Source organism: Monodelphis domestica, chromosome 1, assembly GCF_027887165.1.
Source record: "Monodelphis domestica isolate mMonDom1 chromosome 1, mMonDom1.pri, whole genome shotgun sequence".
Taxonomy (NCBI): domain Eukaryota; kingdom Metazoa; phylum Chordata; class Mammalia; order Didelphimorphia; family Didelphidae; genus Monodelphis; species Monodelphis domestica.
In genome coordinates, this window is record NC_077227.1 from 227,531,357 (window position 1) to 227,553,329 (window position 21,973).

General features: G+C 39.9%; 1 protein-coding gene across 4 annotated transcripts in view; it reads right to left on the reverse strand.

Moving 5' to 3' along the window:
• Positions 1-1,687: 1,687 nt before the first annotated feature.
• The window catches only part of ASB2 (ankyrin repeat and SOCS box containing 2), an 83,079-nt gene continuing 62,793 nt past the window's right edge, over positions 1,688-21,973 (reverse strand). For all 4 annotated transcript variants that reach the window (XM_016428299.2, XM_001365790.4, XM_056810504.1 and 1 more), the window contains 3 exons: positions 14,908-15,469; positions 9,150-9,303; positions 1,688-5,620 (listed from right to left, as the gene is read on the reverse strand). In XM_016428299.2, coding sequence (XP_016283785.1) covers positions 5,484-5,620; positions 9,150-9,303; positions 14,908-15,469 — 853 coding nt within the window. In that variant the 3' untranslated portion in view covers positions 1,688-5,483. The remainder of the gene's footprint in view (positions 5,621-9,149; positions 9,304-14,907; positions 15,470-21,973) is intronic.

Genomic DNA, 21,973 nt, shown 5'->3' on the forward strand with positions numbered 1-21,973 from the left:
ATTACAAAAATTAATAATATGGAAATAGGTTTTGAGTGATAATACATGTATAATCCAGTGGAATTGCTTTTCAGTTCTGGGAGCGAGAAGGGGAGTGGGGGGGGGAGACAACATGAATCATGTAACAATGGAAAAATATTTTTAAAATAAAATTATATTTAAGAAAAGAATAATAATAGCTAGCATTTATATAACTCTTTGAAATTTGCAAAGAGCTTTACAAATATCAGCAACCTTAGGAGGTAGTACATGTTATTAGTATCACCATTTTACAAATGAGGAAACTAAGACAAACAGAGTTTAAGTGCCTTGCCTAGGATTTATAACTAGTGTTTGAGGCAAGATTTGAACTCAGGTCTTCCTGCCTCCAAGTCTAGTGATTTATCCAAAGAACCACAGCCACTAGATATTTTAAAATTTTAAAAAAAGTTATTTTTATTAGTTTCCTTTTTCTATAAGGAATATTTGGTAAAGCAGATAGAACAGTGGATTCAGAATTGAGTGCCAGAATCAAATTCAGACTTTGCAATGTATCATTGATGAATCTTTAAATAAGTGACAATCTCTTGGGGCCTCAATTTTTCCTTAGTAAAACAAGTAGATTGTACTTGATTATTTTTAAGTCCTCCATGCTCTAAATTTCGTTATCATGATACTCTACAATCACTGTATACTTAACACTTAATAATAGAAGAACAGTATTTCCAAGTAGTACTATTTACTAGTCCATTATCCATATTTACAGCATTACAGAACACATTTACCAGTCATGTGGGAGAAAGTTATGGAAAGCATTTGGAAGAGACTTAGTACCCCTCAAAAGCTTCCAGGCACCTCCAGAGTACATCCTTCGCCCACCCCCAAAGTGAGTGCATCTTTTTGGCATCTAAAAATATAGCACTCCTAAAATCGAACTACCATGTCTAAAGCAGCTCCTAAGCACCACTAATTAAATCCCTACTCTTTATAGTACAATGAAATTGCTGCTCACTTCAGCCATTCTAAGGGTTGATATAGTCTGGATAGCTGTAGGAAGAAGGAAATGAGCCCCATGACTGATCAGCAAGAGCCAGCATATTGTAATGGAAATAGGGTTAAGTTTGAGGTGAGGAGACTTGGGTTCAAATCATGAATCTCTTGTGACTTTAGGCAAATCACTTAATTGCTCTGTGCCTCAGTTTATTCATCTGTCAAAAGAGAAAGTAGGGGACAGTTGGGACTAGAGACAAGAGGTCCTAGGTTCAAATATGGCCTTAGACACTTCTTAGCTGTGTGACTCTGAGCAAATCACTTAACCCCCATGGCCTAGCCCTTACCATACTTCTGCCTTGAAACCAATACTTTGTATTAATTCTAAGAGAGAAGTTAAGGGTTAAAAAAAAAGAGGACTATATTATCCCCTAAAATCTCTTCCAGTAACAAATCCTAGTATGTTAGAATTTGTGCAATATTCTTCCTGTATCTCCAGGAGAAATTAACTTATACTAGGTGTATGGAAGAAACCCATGCTTTTCTCATTTGTCAAATGAAATAATTGGAAAACAAATCCCTTCTACTTCAACATTTTATGACCATATGAGCAGATCAGAGGGTGAGAAAATTTTCAAGATCATCATCATCATCAACACTTGTATCTATCTCTCTGAGGGTGTAGAAATATATGTATGAAGAAACACTGAGAAGTGGGTTCCTGTCTTCAGACTGGAGAGAAATTTATTTTCCAATCAGTTTCCATTTCTTAATTTTGAAAAAAAAAATACAACTTTTACCTAAGTATACAAAAATGAAAACTCTCAAATTTGAATTTAGTCTAACAATTCACATGAGACAAACAAAGTGGATGAAAAAACGTCTTTTGTTCAAATTATGACATGCAGTTGGATAGACAACCTATAGCAATCCTTTATCAGCAGATCTAGGACAGAGAGTACAATATGGATGATAATATGAGTATAGAATTAAACAAAAGGAGAGTGGGCTAGATTACCTTTAGGAAATTGCAAACTCCTTTAATGACTGCAAACTTTCCCCCAAAACAAAAGTCTATCTTTTTAATAGCAATATTCAATTGGTGTTATATGAGTCCAAGATCTCTGGAACATGAAGATCTCTGAAGATTTTAAAGTGAAGATACTACATGAGCTTTCTATTCTGAGAAATTCTATAGTTCCAAATGGTTTGCATGACACAACAAGGCCTTTCTTTTCTCTCTCCATCCATTAGTATATTCTATAAGACAATTTTTGAATTATTCCTTTCCTGAGTTTTGGTTTTTTACTTTCCTACATTTACCTTTATTTTTCTTTTTACTTTTTTGATTGTTTTTGTTATTTTTTTGGACAGCAGGGAGGAAGTTAATTCCTTCAAGATAATGGTGTTGGCAAAGGATGTATTATATTATAAATAATGTTTTCTCATCTATGAGTTTATGATGCCCATTGGGTAGGTGATTTATGATGGTGTCCTGTGAAAAAGATTTTGTCATATGGAAAATAGTTATTGGTTTAGGAGATGATTTTAAAATATCTATTACTTAGATAGACTGCTGTGGAAGTGGAAAGAGTTAACCCTCTTCTGCTCTAACTCTTTGTGGGACCTTGGGCAAGCCTCAGTTTTCCCATCTGTAAAGTAAGGGAGTTGGGCTAGATGACCTCTAAGGATCCTTCCCACTCTAAGATTCAAAAGAAGAACTTTATACCTGCATTTAGTTTTATGGTTGAAGACCTAGAACTAGTAAGCTATCACAGACTCAGTGTTTCTCTCTCCTCAGAGAAAGGCTTCAAAGACTACTAATATATCAGAGATGGAAGAAGCCTTCGAGATGGATCATCTCATCCAACACCTCATTTTACTGTTGAGGAAATAGAGGTCTAGAAGAGACAAGGGACTTGCCCAAAGGCACGTATGTGTTCCAAGTGGTAGAGAGGGGACCAAAACCTGCACATCTTGAATTCTAGGTTAGTCCCCTCTCTTCGACATCACACTGTCCCTCGTAACACCCATTTCCTTTCATCTAACAGTGTGGAAAGTAGAAGAATCTCATAGAAATGAACAAGTATTTAACTCTGATGTTATTACAGAAAGATCTATGCAAATGCAAGTTGTGGCTTTAGGACAAAACAGAGCAAACTTAGCACTAGGAGTATATTAATTGGCCTCATCCATCCATTGTGGTAATGAGCAAAGAAAGGCAGGGCTGATAAGGCAATGTAACTGCATTGGACATGGACCTCACCAACCATCAGTATATGTGTTGCATGAAATCAGGAAGCCAGGGACCATAATGGATAAAGTGCTGGCATTGAAATGAGAAAGAATTGAGTTTTAATTCAGTCTCAGATACCTAAAAGCTGTATGACCCTGGGCAAGTTATTTAACATCCACCAGCCTCAGTTTCCCCATTTGTCAAATGGGGTGGTAATAGTAGCTACTTCACAGAATTGTTGTGAAGATTAAATGCATTAACATGTAGAAAACACTTTGTAAACCTTAAAGCACTATATAATTGTTAGAGCTCTAGGAAAGCTCTGTTATCATCACAGTATCTTTGTTTATAACACAAGCTAGTTGTTAAATATATGTTTTGGAGGCAGCTGGGTGGCTCAGCGGATTGAGAGAGCCAGGCCTGGAGGTGAGAGGTCCTGGGTTCAAATCTGGCCTCAAGACACTTTCTGGCTGTGGAACAAGTCATTTAACCCCTATTGCCTAGCCCTTACTGCTTCTCTGCCTTAGAACCAATACACAGTATTGATTTTAAGATCGAGGGTAAGGGTTGGTTTTTTTTTTTAATGTGTTATATTTTTTCCAGTGTCATGACAGATATATGAGTCTGAAGATTATGCATCTCTATGAAATTGTGTTTAAAAGGATCCCAAAGGTGAACTGGGTATATAACGTGGCCTCTTCTTCCCCCATCATCCCTGTTCATGATGAATTGTTATATTCCCACCATCTATAGATTATAGGAAACAAGTCAAAGGGTCAAATCTTGGAGTGAAGGCTGGAGAATGTGTGTGGCCAGAGTTACTTTCCAAATGAGTTTGTTTTGTGTCTTTGGTTCTCTTACAAACAGAAATCAAACAGTAAACATAATGTTTCACACTGTAAACCTTGACTCCTATCATCAGGCCCCATTCTGATCTAGAAGTTGGGTTCATAGCACCTGGTGCTTCTTTGATATAAAGGAGGGTTCGTTAGGGTAAGAGGAGTGAATCACTGGAAAGGGACAGTGATGAAAATAGCAATAAAATATTTATATAAAAAATAAAGTTTGGCTAACAGAAGTATCAGGAGTCACCTAGGAGGTATGCATTGTATTTACTAAAATCTTTAGACAATAATCCCACCATAGTCCTGAATCTCCAACCACAATATGTTGGGAGGACAATTGAGAAGAAGAAACATTTGAGTGTAGATAAGGAAAAAAAATAGAGACAACAGGATACAAGATGGAGGAATCAAGTCTTGTTAAGGAGGAGCCATCTTTTAAAACACTCTTGGATCTTTAAGGGGTTCAGTGACATGATTGTACCCCAAAATACCACTAGGTGGTGCCCCAAATGAATGTAGAGGTGATTACCAAGTTTCATTTAGAAAACAATGTGCTCAATATAAAAGAGAAGTGTATGATTCAAAGGTTGGAAGGAATCTCATAGAGCCTTAAGGACAAGTCCTGATTTTACAAAGGAGGTTGTTGAGACTCAGAGCAGGAATTGACTTGTCCACACTCTCATTGATTTTAAATGGCAAATCTGGGGTTCCATCATTCTGATGTCATGTGTATGCATCAAACTTCTCATGAAAATCACAGAAAGAATTATTGCATAGCATAGGAGGCTAGACAAGATGCCTTCTTAAGTCCCTCTCCACTCTGAGATTTTATGATTCTTAAAATAAAAGATTTAACAAAGGAAGGAGGGGGCAGGGGAAAATGAAGCCACATTAATCTAAGGAAATTTGCTATGATACTGTGAAAGGCAAATGGGTTGTTCTAATCTTTAGCAACTACGTCACGGCATACCAGGCAAATGTAGCTTTTGTTTTTCTATATTTCCTGGACTTCTAGAGACTCCTTTAATCTTGATCACACCTCAAAGTCCTGGAAACCCTATGAAGTGACAGGTTTTCTTTCATACTGGTTTCCACTTTGCCTACAAGGCCTGGAACTGGTGATAACTCAATCAATTGTCTTCTGGTCTGGAAATCCAGGGATGGCAGCTTTTGTGTAAATCTCTCTTGCTCCCTCCCCAACCCACCCACCCACCTCACTCTTTTTTTTATCCCTCTTCACTTTTGGACCATGGCCCCACCAACACCAGAATCTTTGTGTTGGCCACATTGATGGTGTAGCCATAAGCCTTATGAGTTGGAAGGCTATTCTATCAGTTGACCATCATCACTGGAAAGCCATCATCCTGGTACTTAATCACTGAGCTGAGTAAAACCTCATAAGGAAGCTTCCCCTTCCTCTATCGTGGGTCAGATTACTGAGAATTATCATACTGCAGGTATCTGATCAACCGGCCAGGCAGAGGCAAAGTGTCTATGAGTTTGATGCGGTATTTCCCAATGGCCTTTCGAACCCTCAGACGGCAGAGGTGAGCCAGAGGTCTTGGAGGCTCTAGAACAAAAGGAAAAAGACTGAAATCAAGGACATTTTATTTGAAGACTTAATAACCTGAGACTGACCCAAATTCTTTCCCCCACCCAGAGACTCTAGCCTTAGCAATGGAGTCCCAGAGGTTGAAGGCAGGGGGCTAGTAGATTCTTAACTCAGTCAAATTGCACCTCTTGTGCAGAGAAGATACAATAAATATTTATTGAACTGATGCTAATTAGTATGTCTTGACCTGTGAGATCAACCAAACACTACCTTGATATCTATTAGAATTCTTTTTCAAAGAGCCCTGAATGATTAAGTGATAGAGGAAGAGTATATGTAAAAAAAGAAAACTGCAATGAAATGGAAAGAACTTGGAAATAGAAATCCAAGGTTCAAATGGTGACTTGAACACCTACAGGCTGTGTGATGATAGGTAAGTCACTAACCTCGGTGAACCTCACTTTCCTCATCTATAAAATGGATCATAAAGATACTTGTATTATCTACCTCCTGGGGTTACTTTGAAGGAAAGAATTCTATAAACATTGAAGTTCTATGCCAATGTGTTATTGTTAGAGATATGCTACATGATGTGAGCAAGTCACTTTTCTTTGAGTCTAGGTTTTCTCCTACTCCTACAATCTCCTAATTGGTCAAATGAAAGGTTTGGATGAAATGATGGCTAAGGAGCCTGTTAGTGCTGACATTCTGGATGCTGTGTGCTAATATCCTGGTGGTCCCAGGTCCCTTCCAGCCCTGAAAGTCTAGGAATCGACTTCTCAGTCTGGTGCTTCTATCTTCCCTTGAGTGCCTAATACTGAATCCAGCACATTGTAAGGACTCAATAAAAACTGTTTTTTGATGGAGATCTGAGGCAAACTGAACTTGGTCAGGGGGTCACCCAGGGATTCTTTCTCTATGACTGTAACTACTATTATATAACTAGGATGACAGGATCATAATTTGTTGTCCAATCATTCAGTTGAGTCCAATTCTTCATTACTCCATGGACCAACTGTGCATGGGGTATCCATGACAAAGACAATGGAGTGGTTTGCCATTCTCTTCTCCAGTGGAACCCTGAATGGCTGCAAGTCAGTTGACCTGAATCATCACAACAAGGTAGTGATCCAGGAGGGAATAATAATATAGAATATACATATATGTATATAGAATAATATAGCATAATAATACTAGCTAGTTGGGTATTGTGCGAAATAAGCCATTTACAAATATTATTTCATTTAACCTTCTCAACAATTATGGAAAATAGGTACTGCTATTACCCATATTTTACAGTTAAGGAAATTGAGGCAGACAGGTGAAATGTCTTGCCCAGGATCATACAGCTAGTAAGTATCTGCAGCTGGATTTGAATTTAGATCCTCCTGACTCCAGACCCAGTACTCTATCCACTGCACCACCTAGATACCTCTGCAGGGAAGTAGATTTTGGCCCAACATCTGTTCCAGCTATTATTGTACCAGGATGGAATGGGATGTTTCTGAAGAGAAAGAGCTCCCTGCCTTTGGAGATGATTAAACAGGGACTGAATAACTGCTTCTCAGAGACATTAAAGAAGTCATTCCTGGTTCCAGTAGGGGCTAAACTAAAATTTCTCCAAGGTTCTTTGCAACACTTTGATCTTTGATGCTACAAACAGGTTCCAGATCTCCAGTTTAACTCATCCATACTTTCTTTGCTTGGAAAGTCAACCTAGCCAGGGACTTATCAGAGAACAGCTTTAGTTCTGGTCTAAAAGTGCAATGGAATACATATACGCACACACATATACACATATATGTATAAAATTTCTCTTTGCAGCCCTATGGATAGGTAATGAATTTATTGCCATCACCATTGGACAACTGAGGCTCAAAAAAGTGAGATGATATCAGGGTCACCTAGCTAAGAGATGTCCAATTCAGTACCCAAACCCAGGTCTCCTGATTCCAGTCCCAATATTCTTTTCACTAATATCACACTGCCTCTCAAAGTAATAAAATATTTCTATTATCACTGGTTCTTAGCAATGGAATTAATATAGCTTTAATTGGATTTAGAGCTGGAAAGGACCTCAAAGATCATCTAGTCCCACTCCCTAGTTTTAGAAATAAGGAAATGAGGTCCTAGGGAGGGGAAAGGATTTGTCTATTGTATTGGGTATAGAGTAAGCACTTAATAAAGCCAGCCTGTTTTCCTTCTTTCCTTCCTTCCTTCCTTATTTCCTTCTTTCTTTCCTTCCTTTTTTCTTCCTTTCTTCCTTCCTTCCTTCTTTCCTTCCTTCTTTCCTCCTTTCCTTTCTTCTTTCCTTCTCTTCTTCCTTCCTTTTTTCCATCCTTTCTTCCTTCTCTCCTTCCTTCCACCTTTCCTTCCTTCATTTCTTATTTCCTTCCTTCCTTCTTCCTTTTTTCCTTCCTTCCTTCCTTCTTTCCTCCTTTTCTTTCTTCTTTCCTCCCCTTCTTTCTTCCTTCTTTCCATCCTTTCTTCCTTCTCTCCTTCCTTCCTTCCTCCTTCCTTCCTTTCTTCTTTCTCCTTTCAGAGGCAGTTTGAGACCTTATATGTTTCTTCTACATTTCCCTAATAGTTTGGCTTCTGATTCTCTGAAACTATACTTATTCATTCATTGTCAGTCAATCAAGTACTAATTGAGCACCTACTACTGTATGCCAGGCACTGTACCTAGAAAGACAAAACTTATCCCTGCCCTCAAGGAGTTCACATTCTAGTGGAGAGTAGGGATGATTATATTAGTACTAATATCCTAATTTCTCCTCATCTGAAGGTTAGAGGCTAGTTTTTTCTTAAAAGGTATTGAGAGATTTCTTGAGAATTGGTTGACATTACTTTCTCATCACCTAGGTACAAAGCGGCCAAAAGGTATGCCAGGGGTGGCTTTTGATGTTTGGTTGTTCAGGTCATGCTGGGTAATTCAGGGAAGAGAGCTTTGCCCAACTGAATCAACTTGAGAAATACTCAGTGTCTCTCTTTGTTTAATATTAATATCTTTCTCCAACTATTACATATATTTCTCCTGCTTTTTGTATCTTTAATTATTTAATTCAATCTCTTGCTATTAATATCTTTATTAAATAAAATCTATTTCTCCTGCTATTAAAGAAGTAGCTTTTGCTATCCCTGTAATGACTTACCAGTTCTTCATTTTACTCCAGTATTGAGTCTCAACTAGCAGGGGACGAGCCTGAATCCAGCCCAGCCCAGAACAGAAGGACATGTTAATAACATGTGAAATTATACAGAGGAAAGAGCAGGAAATCTTAGAGGAAAAGCACTAGGAGATGGTAGTATGGGACTGGGAAAAGCCACCTTTCAAAAAGATGGTGCTTGAGTTGGGTCTTGAAGGAAGCTAAGAAGTGGAGATGAGGAGCAAGAGCATTCCAGGCATGACCGACAGTGAAAAGGCATGGGGATAGAGTATTCTCCAGCAGAACCAGCATGTAGTATGCATGTAAGGGAATCAAATGTAACCAGACTGAGTGGGTAAACCCTCTGCTGGGAATAGATTATACCCATCACTCGTAAGCACCTGCTTTTTCTTTGATGACAGCCCAGTCTTCATAGCTCTCAATATGTTCCTTCAGCCTGGCACACAGCTGCACATTCCCAACGTAATCCAAGAGAACATCAATGATGGGCCCTGCCCAACGGCTCACTTCGGGGGCAGAGATGATTTCACAGAACTGAGAGAAAGAAAACAGGCAGTTCAGGATTTCAAACAAATGATTAATAAATTATTTGTTAATGTCTTCCTATGATAGTTCAGAGCTTGGGACTTGGAGCTCCAAGACCAAGACTCAAGTCTAGATGATGCTATTTACTAGCCACATGATTTGGGGCAACTTACTTGATATTTAATTGTTATTAATAATAACAAGAGACAGCTAAGAGGTGATGTGAATAAAATGCCAGGGCCTGATGTTGGGAAAACCTGAGCTCGACCTGGGCAAGTCATTTAACCCTGTTTGCCGTGGTTTCCAGTAAAATGAGTTTGAGGAGTTCAAGGAATTTGAGACTCAATTCAAATACCTTCTGTAGGAGGCCTTTCCCAGATCCTCACACTTACTATAGGACAAGCATTGTTACAAAAAAAAAGACAAAAATCATCTCTGTCTTCAGGGAGCTCACATTCTAATGAGAGAGGCAGGTGGTAATAGCAGCAATATCCTAATCGCCTATCATATGCAAGTTAGGCTAGTTTTTCCTTAAAAGGTATTGAGGTAGAGGCTATTAGGTAGCAAAGTGTTGGGAGGATCTAGATTCAAGTCTAGCATTAGACACTTACTGTGTGACCCTGGGCAAGTCACATCACCCTATTTGCCTCAGTTTCCTCATCTGTAAAATAAGTTGGAAAAGGAAATGGAAAACCATTCCAGTATCTTTGTCATGAAAACCCCAAGTGAGGTCATAAAGAGTTAGATACAACTGAATAACATAACACCCTGAAGATCATAAGAGGAAAGATTCTTAGTTCAATCTTTTACTATTTGTGAAGTCCATTGGGCTGTGAGATAGGAAGGCTTATAGGACAGTGGAAAAAGTTTGGGACTGGGGGCAGCTGGGTGGCTCAGTGGATTGAGAGCCAGTCCTAGAGATGGGAGGTCCTGGGTTCAAATCTGACCTAAGACACTTCCTAGCTGTGGACCCTGGGCAAGTCACTTAACCTCCATTACTTAGCCCTTACCTCTCTTCTGCCTTAGAACTAATACACAGTAGATTCTAAGACAAAAGATAAGGGTTAAAAAAAAAAAAAGCTTGGGACTTTGATTTCAAAAACCTGTATCAAGTCCGGACTATGCCATTTACTAGCCGCATGATCCTGAGCAATTTACTTCTGACTGTAAAATAGGCATGATATTATACTATTTAATTCACAGGGTCATAGTATTTTGAATTACATTGTAAATGTGCTCATGTAATGTCAGACTCAAGAAATACATTAATACCTTTTTTTAAACCCTTTCTAAGACAGAAGAGTGGTAAGGGCTAGGCAATGGGGGTTAAGTGATTTGGCCAGGGTCACAGCTAGGCAGTGTCTGAGGCCAGATTTGAACCCAGGACCCCCAAATCCAGGACAGATGCTCTATCCACTGAGCTACCTTGTTGCCCCTACCTCAATATCTTTTAAGGAAAAACTCGCTTAACTTTCACACGAGGAGAGATTAGGATATTGATGCTACCACCACCTGCCCTTCAGAGCAGTGACTATTTTTGCCTTGTATAAATGCTTAGCACATAGTAGGTGTGGAGGACTGGGAATGGTTTCCTACAGAAGTTGAGTCCTGAATTCCAAACTAAAATGAGGATGAAGAGTCCGTGGAAAGGCATGGGCATGATGGATGGAGCACCTCCAAGAAGAAGAGCACGTAAGCCAATGTGGCTGAGTTGGAGTTAGTACATGAAGGGGAGTTTAACAAGCTTAATAAATACTTGACTGATAATAAAGTACTTTTCAACTCTTAAATGGCCTTCTTTGGATCTCACAACCCACTTCCTTTGTATCTCTGCAATGAACTTACAGCTATCTAAACATGTGTCCTATGCCACCAGAAGGCACACTTCCCATCACAGCAAGGACCACATCTCGGCTAAATTTACCATCTCCCTCTGTGTCTGACACAATGTTCTGCATCTAGAAGGTGCCTAATAAATGTTAGTTAGTTGAATTTATTATTTAAAATATTTAAAATTTACATTTATATTTTATTTATTAATTTTAAATGTTTAACTTTAAATTATTAAAATAATTAAAAATAATAAGAGACACCTAGGTGGCGAAGTGAATAAAGTGTCAGGATCTCATGTCAGGAAGACCTGAGTTCATATCTGGCCTCAGACGCTCACTATCTGGGTGACCCAGGCAAGTCATTTCACCCCTGCTTGTCTCAATTTCCTCATCTGTAAAATGAGCCAGAGAAGGAAAATGACTTAAATATCTTTGCCTAGAAAACTCCAAATGGGATCACAAAGAGTAGGACATGACCAAACACCAATAATAATGACAAACAATGCTACACCAAGTCCAGCATTCACAACTCTTGTCCATACAGTTAGGTGGTACAGTAGATAGAGTAATGGGTCTGAAAGTGTTTCCTGGAATTCAGGAAAATAAATCTGAGTTCAAATCCTGCCCCAGACACTTCCTTACTATGTGATCTTAGACACACCATCTGAACTCTGTCTGCCTCAGTTTCCTTGATTATAAAATGGAATCATAACCTTCCTTGCAAGGTTGTTATAGGAAGTACTTAGCAGAGTGCCTGGAACATAGTAGATGCTTGATAAATCCTTTTTTCCCTTCTTTCCTTCCTGTGTTTGACGGCATCCCCCTGAGGCCATATTGTGGGAAGACCCTGGTAGCTTCTCTCCATCCTTAGAGCCTCCGAAGCTTAGTCATTTGGTTCAAACAGTAATTTCCAAGGCAGTAATTTTTCAACAACATTCTAACCTCTATTTTAATACTTCCAGGAACAGGCAACTCATTAACTCTCAAAGCATCCTATCTTTGTGCTTACAGCATTACTACTTTTCCCAGGAATCCCCGGATGACCTTCCACTAGATGGCTCCTTCCCAGGCTCACACAAAATAAATGAGCCCAGTAAGTTGATGGCTTTGTTCGAGGGAGATGAGGACTATTTATCTGCAAGATGTGATGGACACCTCATCAACTTTTGGAGACTCGCCTTGCCTTTGTCCCTAGGGGAAGCTTTCCAATCACCCGAGATGATGGACCAGGGAAATAATTTAATGAACTAAATGACATTTTAAATGGGGACATTCGTCTCTCCGGTACACTAAACAGAGCTCCAGAAACTTGCTTGCCCTCTTCTCAGTTATCAGCCAGATTTCTCAGCCTGGCAATGTTCTCCAAGTATTTTCAAGGGCAGCCTTTTCCCATTCAGCCTTCACTGGCCTGGGCCTCTCGCCTTCCTTTGCTTTGGGATTGGCATTACTGCCCTCTAGCGGCCCCAAGATCACTTACTTCTTGCTCCTATTTTTCTGGAATGGAGAATCTTGGACAACTGAGGGAACCCCTAGAGCACTGGGTCCTTAACCTGAGCTTTGTAACCTCGAGCTTCTTAAAACAATAACGTGAGAGTTCTGCTGTGGTTCAGTCATGACTGACTCTCCATGATCCCACTGGATTTTTCTTGGCAAAGATACTGGAGTGGTTTTCCATTTCCTCCTCCAGCTCATCTTACAGATGAGGAAACTGGAAGCAGACAATTTAAGTGACTTGCCCAGGGTCACCCAGCTAGGAAGTACCTGAGGCCAGATTTGAACCTAGGGCCTTGCATCTCTAGGCCTGGCTCTCAACCCACTGAACCACCCAGCTGCCCCCCAATTAGTTTCCTTTCTAACTCTATGTGTGTTATTTTATATTTATATTTATTTTTCTATAATCCAATATATTCTGAGAAGAGGCCCGTTATCTTCATCACAGTTAGTATTTAATAGCACTTACAATTTATCCTCACAACAACTCAGGGAGGTAAGTGCTATTATTATCCCCATTTTACTGAGGAGAAAACTGAGGCAGAGGTTAAGGGACTGGTCCAAGGTCACTTAAGGCTTTAAATTCAGGCTGTCTTGACTCTAAGTCCATTTCTCTATGTACTTATAGCTTCCCAGGCGAACACAAAAAATGGGCAAGAATCCCTAATCTAGACATTCATTCACCTATGTGCAGAACACAGGGATTAAATAAGATAGAGTCCTCAGGAAACTCACAGTCTAGTAGAGATTTAGAACCAAACATATATAAAGAGAATGCACAATATGACTTGACAAGTGCATAAGAAAGGTCTGAGGTCAAGTAGTATATGAGTTCCAAGGGAAAAAGTCACCAATAATCAGGGGAATCCAGGAAGGCTTCCTTGTGGAAGAGGAATTTTAAGATAGGTTTGAAAGAATAAACATGGGAGCAGCAAAGTAAAACAATGGATTGAGTACCAGGCCTGGAGTCAAGAGATCCTGGGTTCAAATCTGGTCTCAGATACTTCCTAGCTATGGGCCCTGGACAAGCTGCTTAACCCTAGTTCCCTAGCCCTTACCTCTCTTTGGTCTTAGAATTGATACCAAGACAGAAGGTAAAGATTTTTTTTAAAAAAGAAAATAAAGAATAAGCAAGAATTCAACCAGTTAATAAGGAGAGGAAAGGTAACTCCATTTATACCTCCAGCTCATTTTACAGATGAGGAAATTGAGGTAGATGAGGATAAGTGACTTGCCCAGGGTCACATAGCTAGAAATTGTCTGAGGCCATATTTGAACCCAGGATCTCCCATCTCTCCAGATCTGGATTTCCAGTCACTTGACCCCCATTGCCTAGCCTTTACCACTCTTCTGCCTTAGAACCAATACACAGTATTGATTCTAAGATGGAAGGTAAGAATTTTTTTTAAAAGCAAAACATTGAGATTATGTCTCTTGCAGCAAGTAGAAGCAATCTCATTTGATGCAGGCTATCAGAGTTTAGAAGACATCGAATGCCAGGTAGAAAGGAGTTTGAACTTTCCTGAGCAGACAACATTGAACAATTAATTATTTTGAAAAACAATATTTGAAAATACTTGGAAAATAAAATGTGAAAAAAGAATAGTGTGACCATGGATAGTGAAGGTTATCTTACAGTTTTATTCAGGATGTATTGGAAGAGAGAAAGCTTTGAGACAGAGAAACCCAGAGCTCATTAAACTATTTCCTTGGTTCATCATCTTGGGTGATTTCTAAGCCTACCCTAGGGAGGAAGGCAGGGCAACTCTCCAAAAGGGGATGAGGTTCATCATATCCTACCAAGATACATTCCTCAGCTCCCTTGAATAGGACACTATTCTCTTAAGACCTTTTCAGATTCATCCCTCTTCACCCTAGTGCTAAGGAGCTCTTCCACAAACTCCTTTGTTTTAATTTTACAGATGTAATGTCTATACTTACATATTTACATATTATCTCTTCTCGTTATACTATAAGCCCAATCAGGAAAGAGCTATTTCCCTTTAATCTTCATATTTCTAGAACTTGGCACATAATGGGTTCTTAGTAAACACTTATTTGGTTGATTCAATGTTGGGAAAAGTTTCCATCGATGGTAAATGAGCCCCTCCCTGCCCCCCAAAAGTGGAACAGGCTATCGGGAGGTCTTCAAGTGGAAGCTGGATAACCATTCTTTGAAATGAGGTAGATGAGATTCATAATTTGGGTGGAGGTTTGGATGGACTCTAGGACAACTGAGATCCTTTCCAGGTCTACGGATTTTATGCTATCCTTGGGTTTCTACACCTACCTGGACAACAGTGGGCGATTTGTCCATAGGCATCTCATTGAACCTGCTGGACGTGACCTGCGTCACTGGGTGGGGGGCATTCCCATACTGACATGTGAAGCAGGAATCACCATTACAGCCAAGATCCATGAGGAACTTCAAAAGCGAAAGACACTTCATGGAGAACATGATAGTGGCTGGGAAGGTGGTGGGGTGGCTGGAGATATAGGCGTCAATGTTGGCTCCATGGTCCAGCAGGAGCTCTATAGTCTTGAGGCAGCCATGGCGGATGGAGATGAGCAGAGGGTTGATGATGTCCAAATTGGGGCTCGCCCCTGCCTGTAGGAGCATTTCAGTAGCATAGATGTTGTTATTGATAACAGCAAAGTACAAGGGAGTGCTCCGCCTGTCCTCATACAGCCGGGACCTCTCAAGGGACAGCGTGGCATTGACATCGTAGCCAGCATCCAAGAGTTCCTCCAGTACATCATCATTATTTCTCTCAGCAGCCAGGTGAAGGGGGCTTATACCACTGCGCTTGACACGCGTGCGACTGGTCACAGGAAGCAGCATCTGAACTATCCTATGAAACAAGATCAAAATAAGTTATGGGATATCTCACTGAGAGTTTTACTCAGAACAAGACAGAGGTGGCATTGATTCTATAATCATGTTATTCTATAACATTCTATAGTAGAAAAAGCAATGGATTCAGAATTAGAAAACTGGGCTTCTAGTCCTAATTCTGTAAGTCACATAAGCTATCTGAGCCTCAGTTTCCTAGTCTGTAAACATAGAGGTGGCTAGGTGTACAGTGCATAGAGGAAGACCTGAGTTCAAATCTAGCCTCAGATAATTACTAGATATATGACCTTGAGCAGGTCATTTAATCTTTCTTTGCTTCACTTTTCCTTTTCTGTAAAATAGAGGTAATAAAAGCACCTACTTCTTTTTGTTATTGTTGTTTTTGGAAATTTTTATTTAATTAGTTAATTTGGAATATTTTACATGGTTACAAGATTCATGCTCTTTCCCTCCCTACCTGCACTCTCCTCCCATAGCTGACATGCAATTCCACTGGGTTTTACATGTGTCATTGATCAAGACCTATTTCCATATTATTGATATTTGCACTAGGGTGATCGTTTAGAGTCTATATCCCCAATCATATCCCCATCGACCCATGGGATCAAGCAGTTGTTTTTCTTCCATGTTTCTACTCAAACAGTTCTTCCTCTGAATGTGGATAGTGTTCTTTCTCTTAAGTCCCCAATTGTCCTGGATCATTGCATTAAAAGCATCTACTTCTGAGGATTGTTTTGAGGATCAAATATAAGATAATATTTGTAAAGTGCTTAGCATAGAACTTGGCACATAGTAAGTTCTACATAAATGCAAGCTACTATTATTAAAAGGAGAATAGTGGGGGGCAGCTGGGTAGCTCAGTGGATTGGGAGCCAGGCCCAGAGACAGGAGGTCCTGGATTCAAATCTGGCCTCAGTCACTTCCCAGCTGTGTGACTCTGGGCAAGTCACTTACTTCCCATTGCCTAGTCCTTACCACTCTTCTGCCTTGGAACCAATAAACAGTATTGATTTGAAGATGGAAGATAAGAATTTAAGAAAACTACTAAATCATAATTCTATAGCATTTAAGATGTACAGATTTCTTTCCTAAAAATTTTGTGAGGTTTTGTTATTGTTGTTGTACAATCATTCCAGGTGTCAAACTCTGCATGACCCTATTTGGCATTTTCTTGGCAAAGACATTGGAGTGGTTTGCCATTTCATTCTCTAGTTCATTTTACAAATAAGGAAACTGAGGCAAATAGAATTAAGTAACTTGTCAAGGATCAGACAGCTAGTGTCTGAAACTAGATTTGGACTCAAGATGATGAGTCTTCCCATCTCCAAGCTCAGTGCTCCATTCACTATGCCACTGAGCTGCCTCCATCTAGTCCAACTCATTCATATTTACAGTTAAGGAAATGAAAGCTCAGAAGATTCGATGATTTGCATGTGGTCACACAAGTAGGATCTGAACCAAAGTCATCTAACTGAAAAGTCCTGAAATGTTTTTACTGTGTCATGTGCCTCTCTAGTTGAAATGTAATTACGATGAGTTTACTTAGAGCCTCGTTGGCAAAACCATGGCACTCATGCACAGCCGGCACTCAGGAAGCTGCTCTGTTCCCCTTCTTCCCAGTGCTGGAGGACATTTTTTGCATGCTTCACCCCCCCCCTGTCCAGACACCCAAAGCAAACACTTCCTCCCTCAACTTCCTCTGGTGATCCAGGGGCTCACAGACAACTTGACTATGCCCTCAAGGCACTCAAACTGGGAAAAGGTTTGCCAACCCTGATCTAGAGGAACATCTCACAAAAGACCTTTCCTTGGTCATAGCCAAGATATCTTACTCAGAATTGCCCCACAATGGGATGGGTTTGTCTTAGCAGGAAATGAGTTTTCCATCACTGTAAGTGTTTAAACAGAAGCCCAATCATTATCTGTCGAGAACGACATAGAGAAGGTGGCTGCATTAGGTGAGCTGTTGTTGCTATATTTCAGTCATTTCAGACACATTCAACTCTACATGACTTCATCTGTGCTTTTCTTGGCAAAGACATTGAAAGAGTTTGCCATTTCCATTGTTTTCCAAACAGGAAACTGAGGCAAACAAGTGAAATGACTTGTCTAGGGGGTCATATAGCTAGTACATGTCTGAAACTAGATTTGAACTCAGGAAAATAAACCTTCTTGACTCTAGGCTCAGGGCTCTATCCTGACTTACACTAATAGAGTTCCCTTGACCAATGGAATGATAAGGCTGCTCCCCATATTTATCCTTCACTGTAAAGTATGGTTCTCTGGATGGGGAAGGGGGAGAGAGAAGGGAAAGAATATACTAATAAATAAAGGTGATTTAAAGACAAAATAATCAATTCAATTTTAAATATATTTCTTAAAATTATAAACATTAATTTATAGTCTTATGATGATAAGATTAGGTTTTCTAATTCTAGATTTCCTGCCCTCAGCCAACAGACTAGGACCAATGGAGGAATCCAGATTGAGTTGCAAACCCTAATCTCCACTGGTGACATCTTTTCATGCATATATCTGGAGAGGGCAAGGACAGTTCATGGAGCAGATGCCATGCGAGCAGTTTCCCGGCTTACCCAAGTCCTGGCAAACTGAATTTTCTCTGGCCCCCTTGAAATCTGACACCACTAAGGCTCACACTATGACACCAGCAGAAAGTATTATTATTGGGATCTCAGACTGTTGTTTCACAAATCAATCTTTAAAACCTACAAAGGAAATTTACACACCCAGGGGGGACTCGTTGCCTTATAATTTCTGTTTGTGCAAGCTCAGGAGGTTTGATCTGGACTCACCAAGGTGGCGGCCAAAGGAGGAAGGTCTGGGTGCTGTGGGCCTTGGCCCTTGGCCATCCCTAACAAAGGCTTTGTCATAGCCATAGCATTCCCCAAGCACCTACTGCTCAGGGCCAGAGGGCTTTCTCTGCATCACAGGATCAGAGAGAGAGCCGGAAGGCACCTTACCTTGGAGACCATCAGCTCCAGCTCCCTTGTTTTGTAGAGGAGGAATCTGAGGCCATGAAAGTCAAATGACTTGTCCAGCGGGGATAGAAGTCAAGCTTTACCTGACTTCAAGGCTTGTCCACAACTTCTGGGATTCAGAGGACTAGTCAAGAGGCTGGCGGTCTAATCCTGGCTATGCCACTTATAAGGCTTATGACCATGGACAAGTCAGTTCTTTCCATCTGAACCTTAGTTTCTTCATTTGTAAAATATGGGAGATTCATCCTCTTAAGTCCTTTCTAATGCTCAAATTTTTCATATACTATACTAAGTGCAGTGGAGAGAGTGAAGGTCTGAAGTCAGGAAGTTCAGAGTTTGAATCTAGCCTCTGACACATTAAATGTATGATCCTTGGCGAGTCACTTAATTCTGTTTGCCTCAGTTTCCTCATCTGTAAAATGAGCTGGAGAAGGAAATGGCAAACCTCTCCAGTATCTGCCAAGAAAACTCCAAATGGGGGTTACAAAGGGTCAAACACAATTGAAATGGCTGAACAACAATAAAAAGGATGTAGTACCAGTAGTATTCTCTTGCCTAAGAAAAGGAAACACTCTATTATTCTCCTTTCTCATCTTGGGAAAAAGAGATGGCATTTTGCTAGGGTACTCGGAGCCTTAAATGGAAGAATGACATTGAATGTGCCCTGCAAACCCTCAACAATTTTCCCTTCTGGGGAAAATAAAACAAAAATAGTTTCCTATTAGAAGTTTATCTGTGTACATAAAATAATTGGTCCCCAAGGATTTTCCCAAGTAAATATTGCATGGCCTTCTCTTAACCTCTAGAGATATGAGTGGGGAGACCATGTGGTTTCCCTCTCCTTTTTTCTAGGCCTCCATTCACTGACAGTAAGTAATGTCTTCATCTTTGATTTGCATGTATGGAAGGACCCCACCGTGGAACAATAGGTGAAGGAAGCTTTGTATAAATTAAATTTTTATAAAATGATTCATATTGTAGGCATACTAGAGGAGCTCCATGGAGGTATAAAGAAACTCTGTAGGAAAGCTTGGAAAAGAAAGAATCACCCTAATGAGTCTTCTGTGTGAATATGGATTTCCATAAATCAATCTGCTTAAAGTAGAAACACTTGTAGATGGAAACTAGGAAAACAGAAGCATAGAATGTTAGAACTGGAAGAGACCTAGAACAAGGGAAGGAGGAACAAGGATTTATTAAGAACCTACCAAATGTCAGACAATGTGCTACGAGCTTTATAAACATCTCATTTGGTCTCTGCTTGGATCAGAATCTTTTTTTGGTGGGAGGGGTGCATAGTGCAGTGGGAATTGAGTGGTACAGTGGATAGAGGACCAGGCTTGAAGTCAGGAAGATACTTTTTCCTGGGTTCAAATCTAGTCTCAGACACTTATTGGCTATCTGATCCTGGGCATGTCATTTAATTCTGCTTGCCTCAGTTTCCTTATTTGTAAAATGAGCTAGAGAAGGAAATGGAAAACCACTCCAATGTCTCTGCCAAGAAAATCCCAACAAAGAGTCAGATACAACTGAAACAACTGAACAACAAAACCAGAATTTTAGATAGAGAACAGAGAATATAAGGACTGGAAGGGCCTTAAAACATAATATATAGACAGTAGAATGTCAGATCTGAGAAGAACCTTCAAGATTATTTAGTCCTTGATTTGTGGTTGGTGGATAAGTTTCAGGGGGTCCATGAATTTGGATTACTTTTTTAAATTGCGCCTTTATTTTCACTAACATCTAGTTAAAATTGAGCATTTCTTTCAATTATTTAAAGGCATTCTGAGTAAAGATCCACCGGTTTTACCAACAACAAAAAAAGTAAAGAACCTTAATCAAATCTATTTCCCCCTTTTTACAGATGGGAAAACTAGGATTTAAAGAAGGGAAAGGATTTACCTGTTGAATATAAAGATGATGTCAAAGGCATTAGAAATTTTTAAGCAAAGAGAGCTTCTTTGTCATCATTATACACAGTTCTAATTCTCAGTGGAAAACAGTGTGGCCTTGTGGATACCTTACAATCAGGAAGATGAGTTTGAGTTTTGCCTCCAACAAAAATTTACTATGTGACGACCTTGGGCAAATCCTTTAATCTCTCACATTTTGAGGCAACTAAGACTTATAAGACTAAATTGTTGAAATAATGCTGTCTTTCGGTCATCTTTGACTCTTCATTTAAATTTTCCTGGCAAATATACTGGGGCAGTTTGCCATCTCCTTCTCCAGCTCATCTTACAGATGAGGAAACTGAGGCAAACAGGGTAAAGTGTCTGAAGCTGGATTTATACTCAAATCTTCTTGACTCCAAGCTGGGTATGCTGTTCCACCCACTGAGATGCCTTCTCTCTTTTAACCCTTTCCCTTTTTCCTGTCTATAGTTTGTTTGTAAATATATATATGTATATATATATGTATTTTTTTTTATTTTGCCCATTAGAATGTGTGTTTCTTGAAGTCAGGGACTATCTTTTGCCTCTTCTTGTATCCCCAATGGTTAGTACAGTGGTTGGCCATTAGTAAGCTCTTAGCAAAAAATATTTCAAACCCTTACCTTTTGTCTTAGAAATGATAATAAGAATCAGTTCCAAAGTAGATCAGTAAGGACTAGGCAATTAGAGTTAAGTGACTTGCCCAGGGTCACACAACTAGGAAGTATCTGAGGCCAGATTTGAACCTAAGACTTCCTATCTCCAGATCTAGCTGTCCATCCACTGAGCCACCTTGTTGGCCCTTAGTAATGTTTATTGACTACCAGAATCTGCCCCCGTAGAGGAAGCTTCATCATCCAGAGAGTCCCTGTACCAGTGAAATCACAGATGCAACCCTCTCCCACACTCAACAGAGAACCCATCCTGCTCAGGGAAGGTCGAACAAAGCAAATAGCACATTAGCAATTGTCGTCATTTTGATTTTGGAGCCTTTGTGCTTGCACTGAACATTTCAGAATGGGACATTCCTATAAAATTACACACTGAATTTGCATGACTCCATTTTTCCAAATACCAGAGTAGTTAATAATGATTGTCTACTTGGCATAAGGACTGGTCATTTCTAAAACATGTGGTGCTGGCTGCTCAGGAGATGCAGTATGTTAACGCTTCATTTCACACCAGTGAAAAAGTCAGATCTGCACTTGACCTTTGGGCTGTGATAGAAACAGGACCTTGTCATTAACTATATCAATTATAATTATGGAAAGAACTCAGAGCCAAGAATGAGCTGAAGAAGAACACACAAGCCAAGCATGTCAGTAGATTCAAAGGCTCATGGACTTAGTAGAGTTAGAGCTGGAAGGCCATTGAATCCAACTCTTTCATTGAACAGAGGAGGAAACTGAGGGTCTGGGTGGCTAAGTGACTTGCCCAAGGTCACCTAGCGAGTATGATCTGTGGCAGATTCACACCTTAGTCTTCCTGATTTCAAGTCCAGTGTTCCTTCCATTAGGCCATGCTGACTCCATGCAGAACAACAGAGTCAACTTTACACCACTAAAA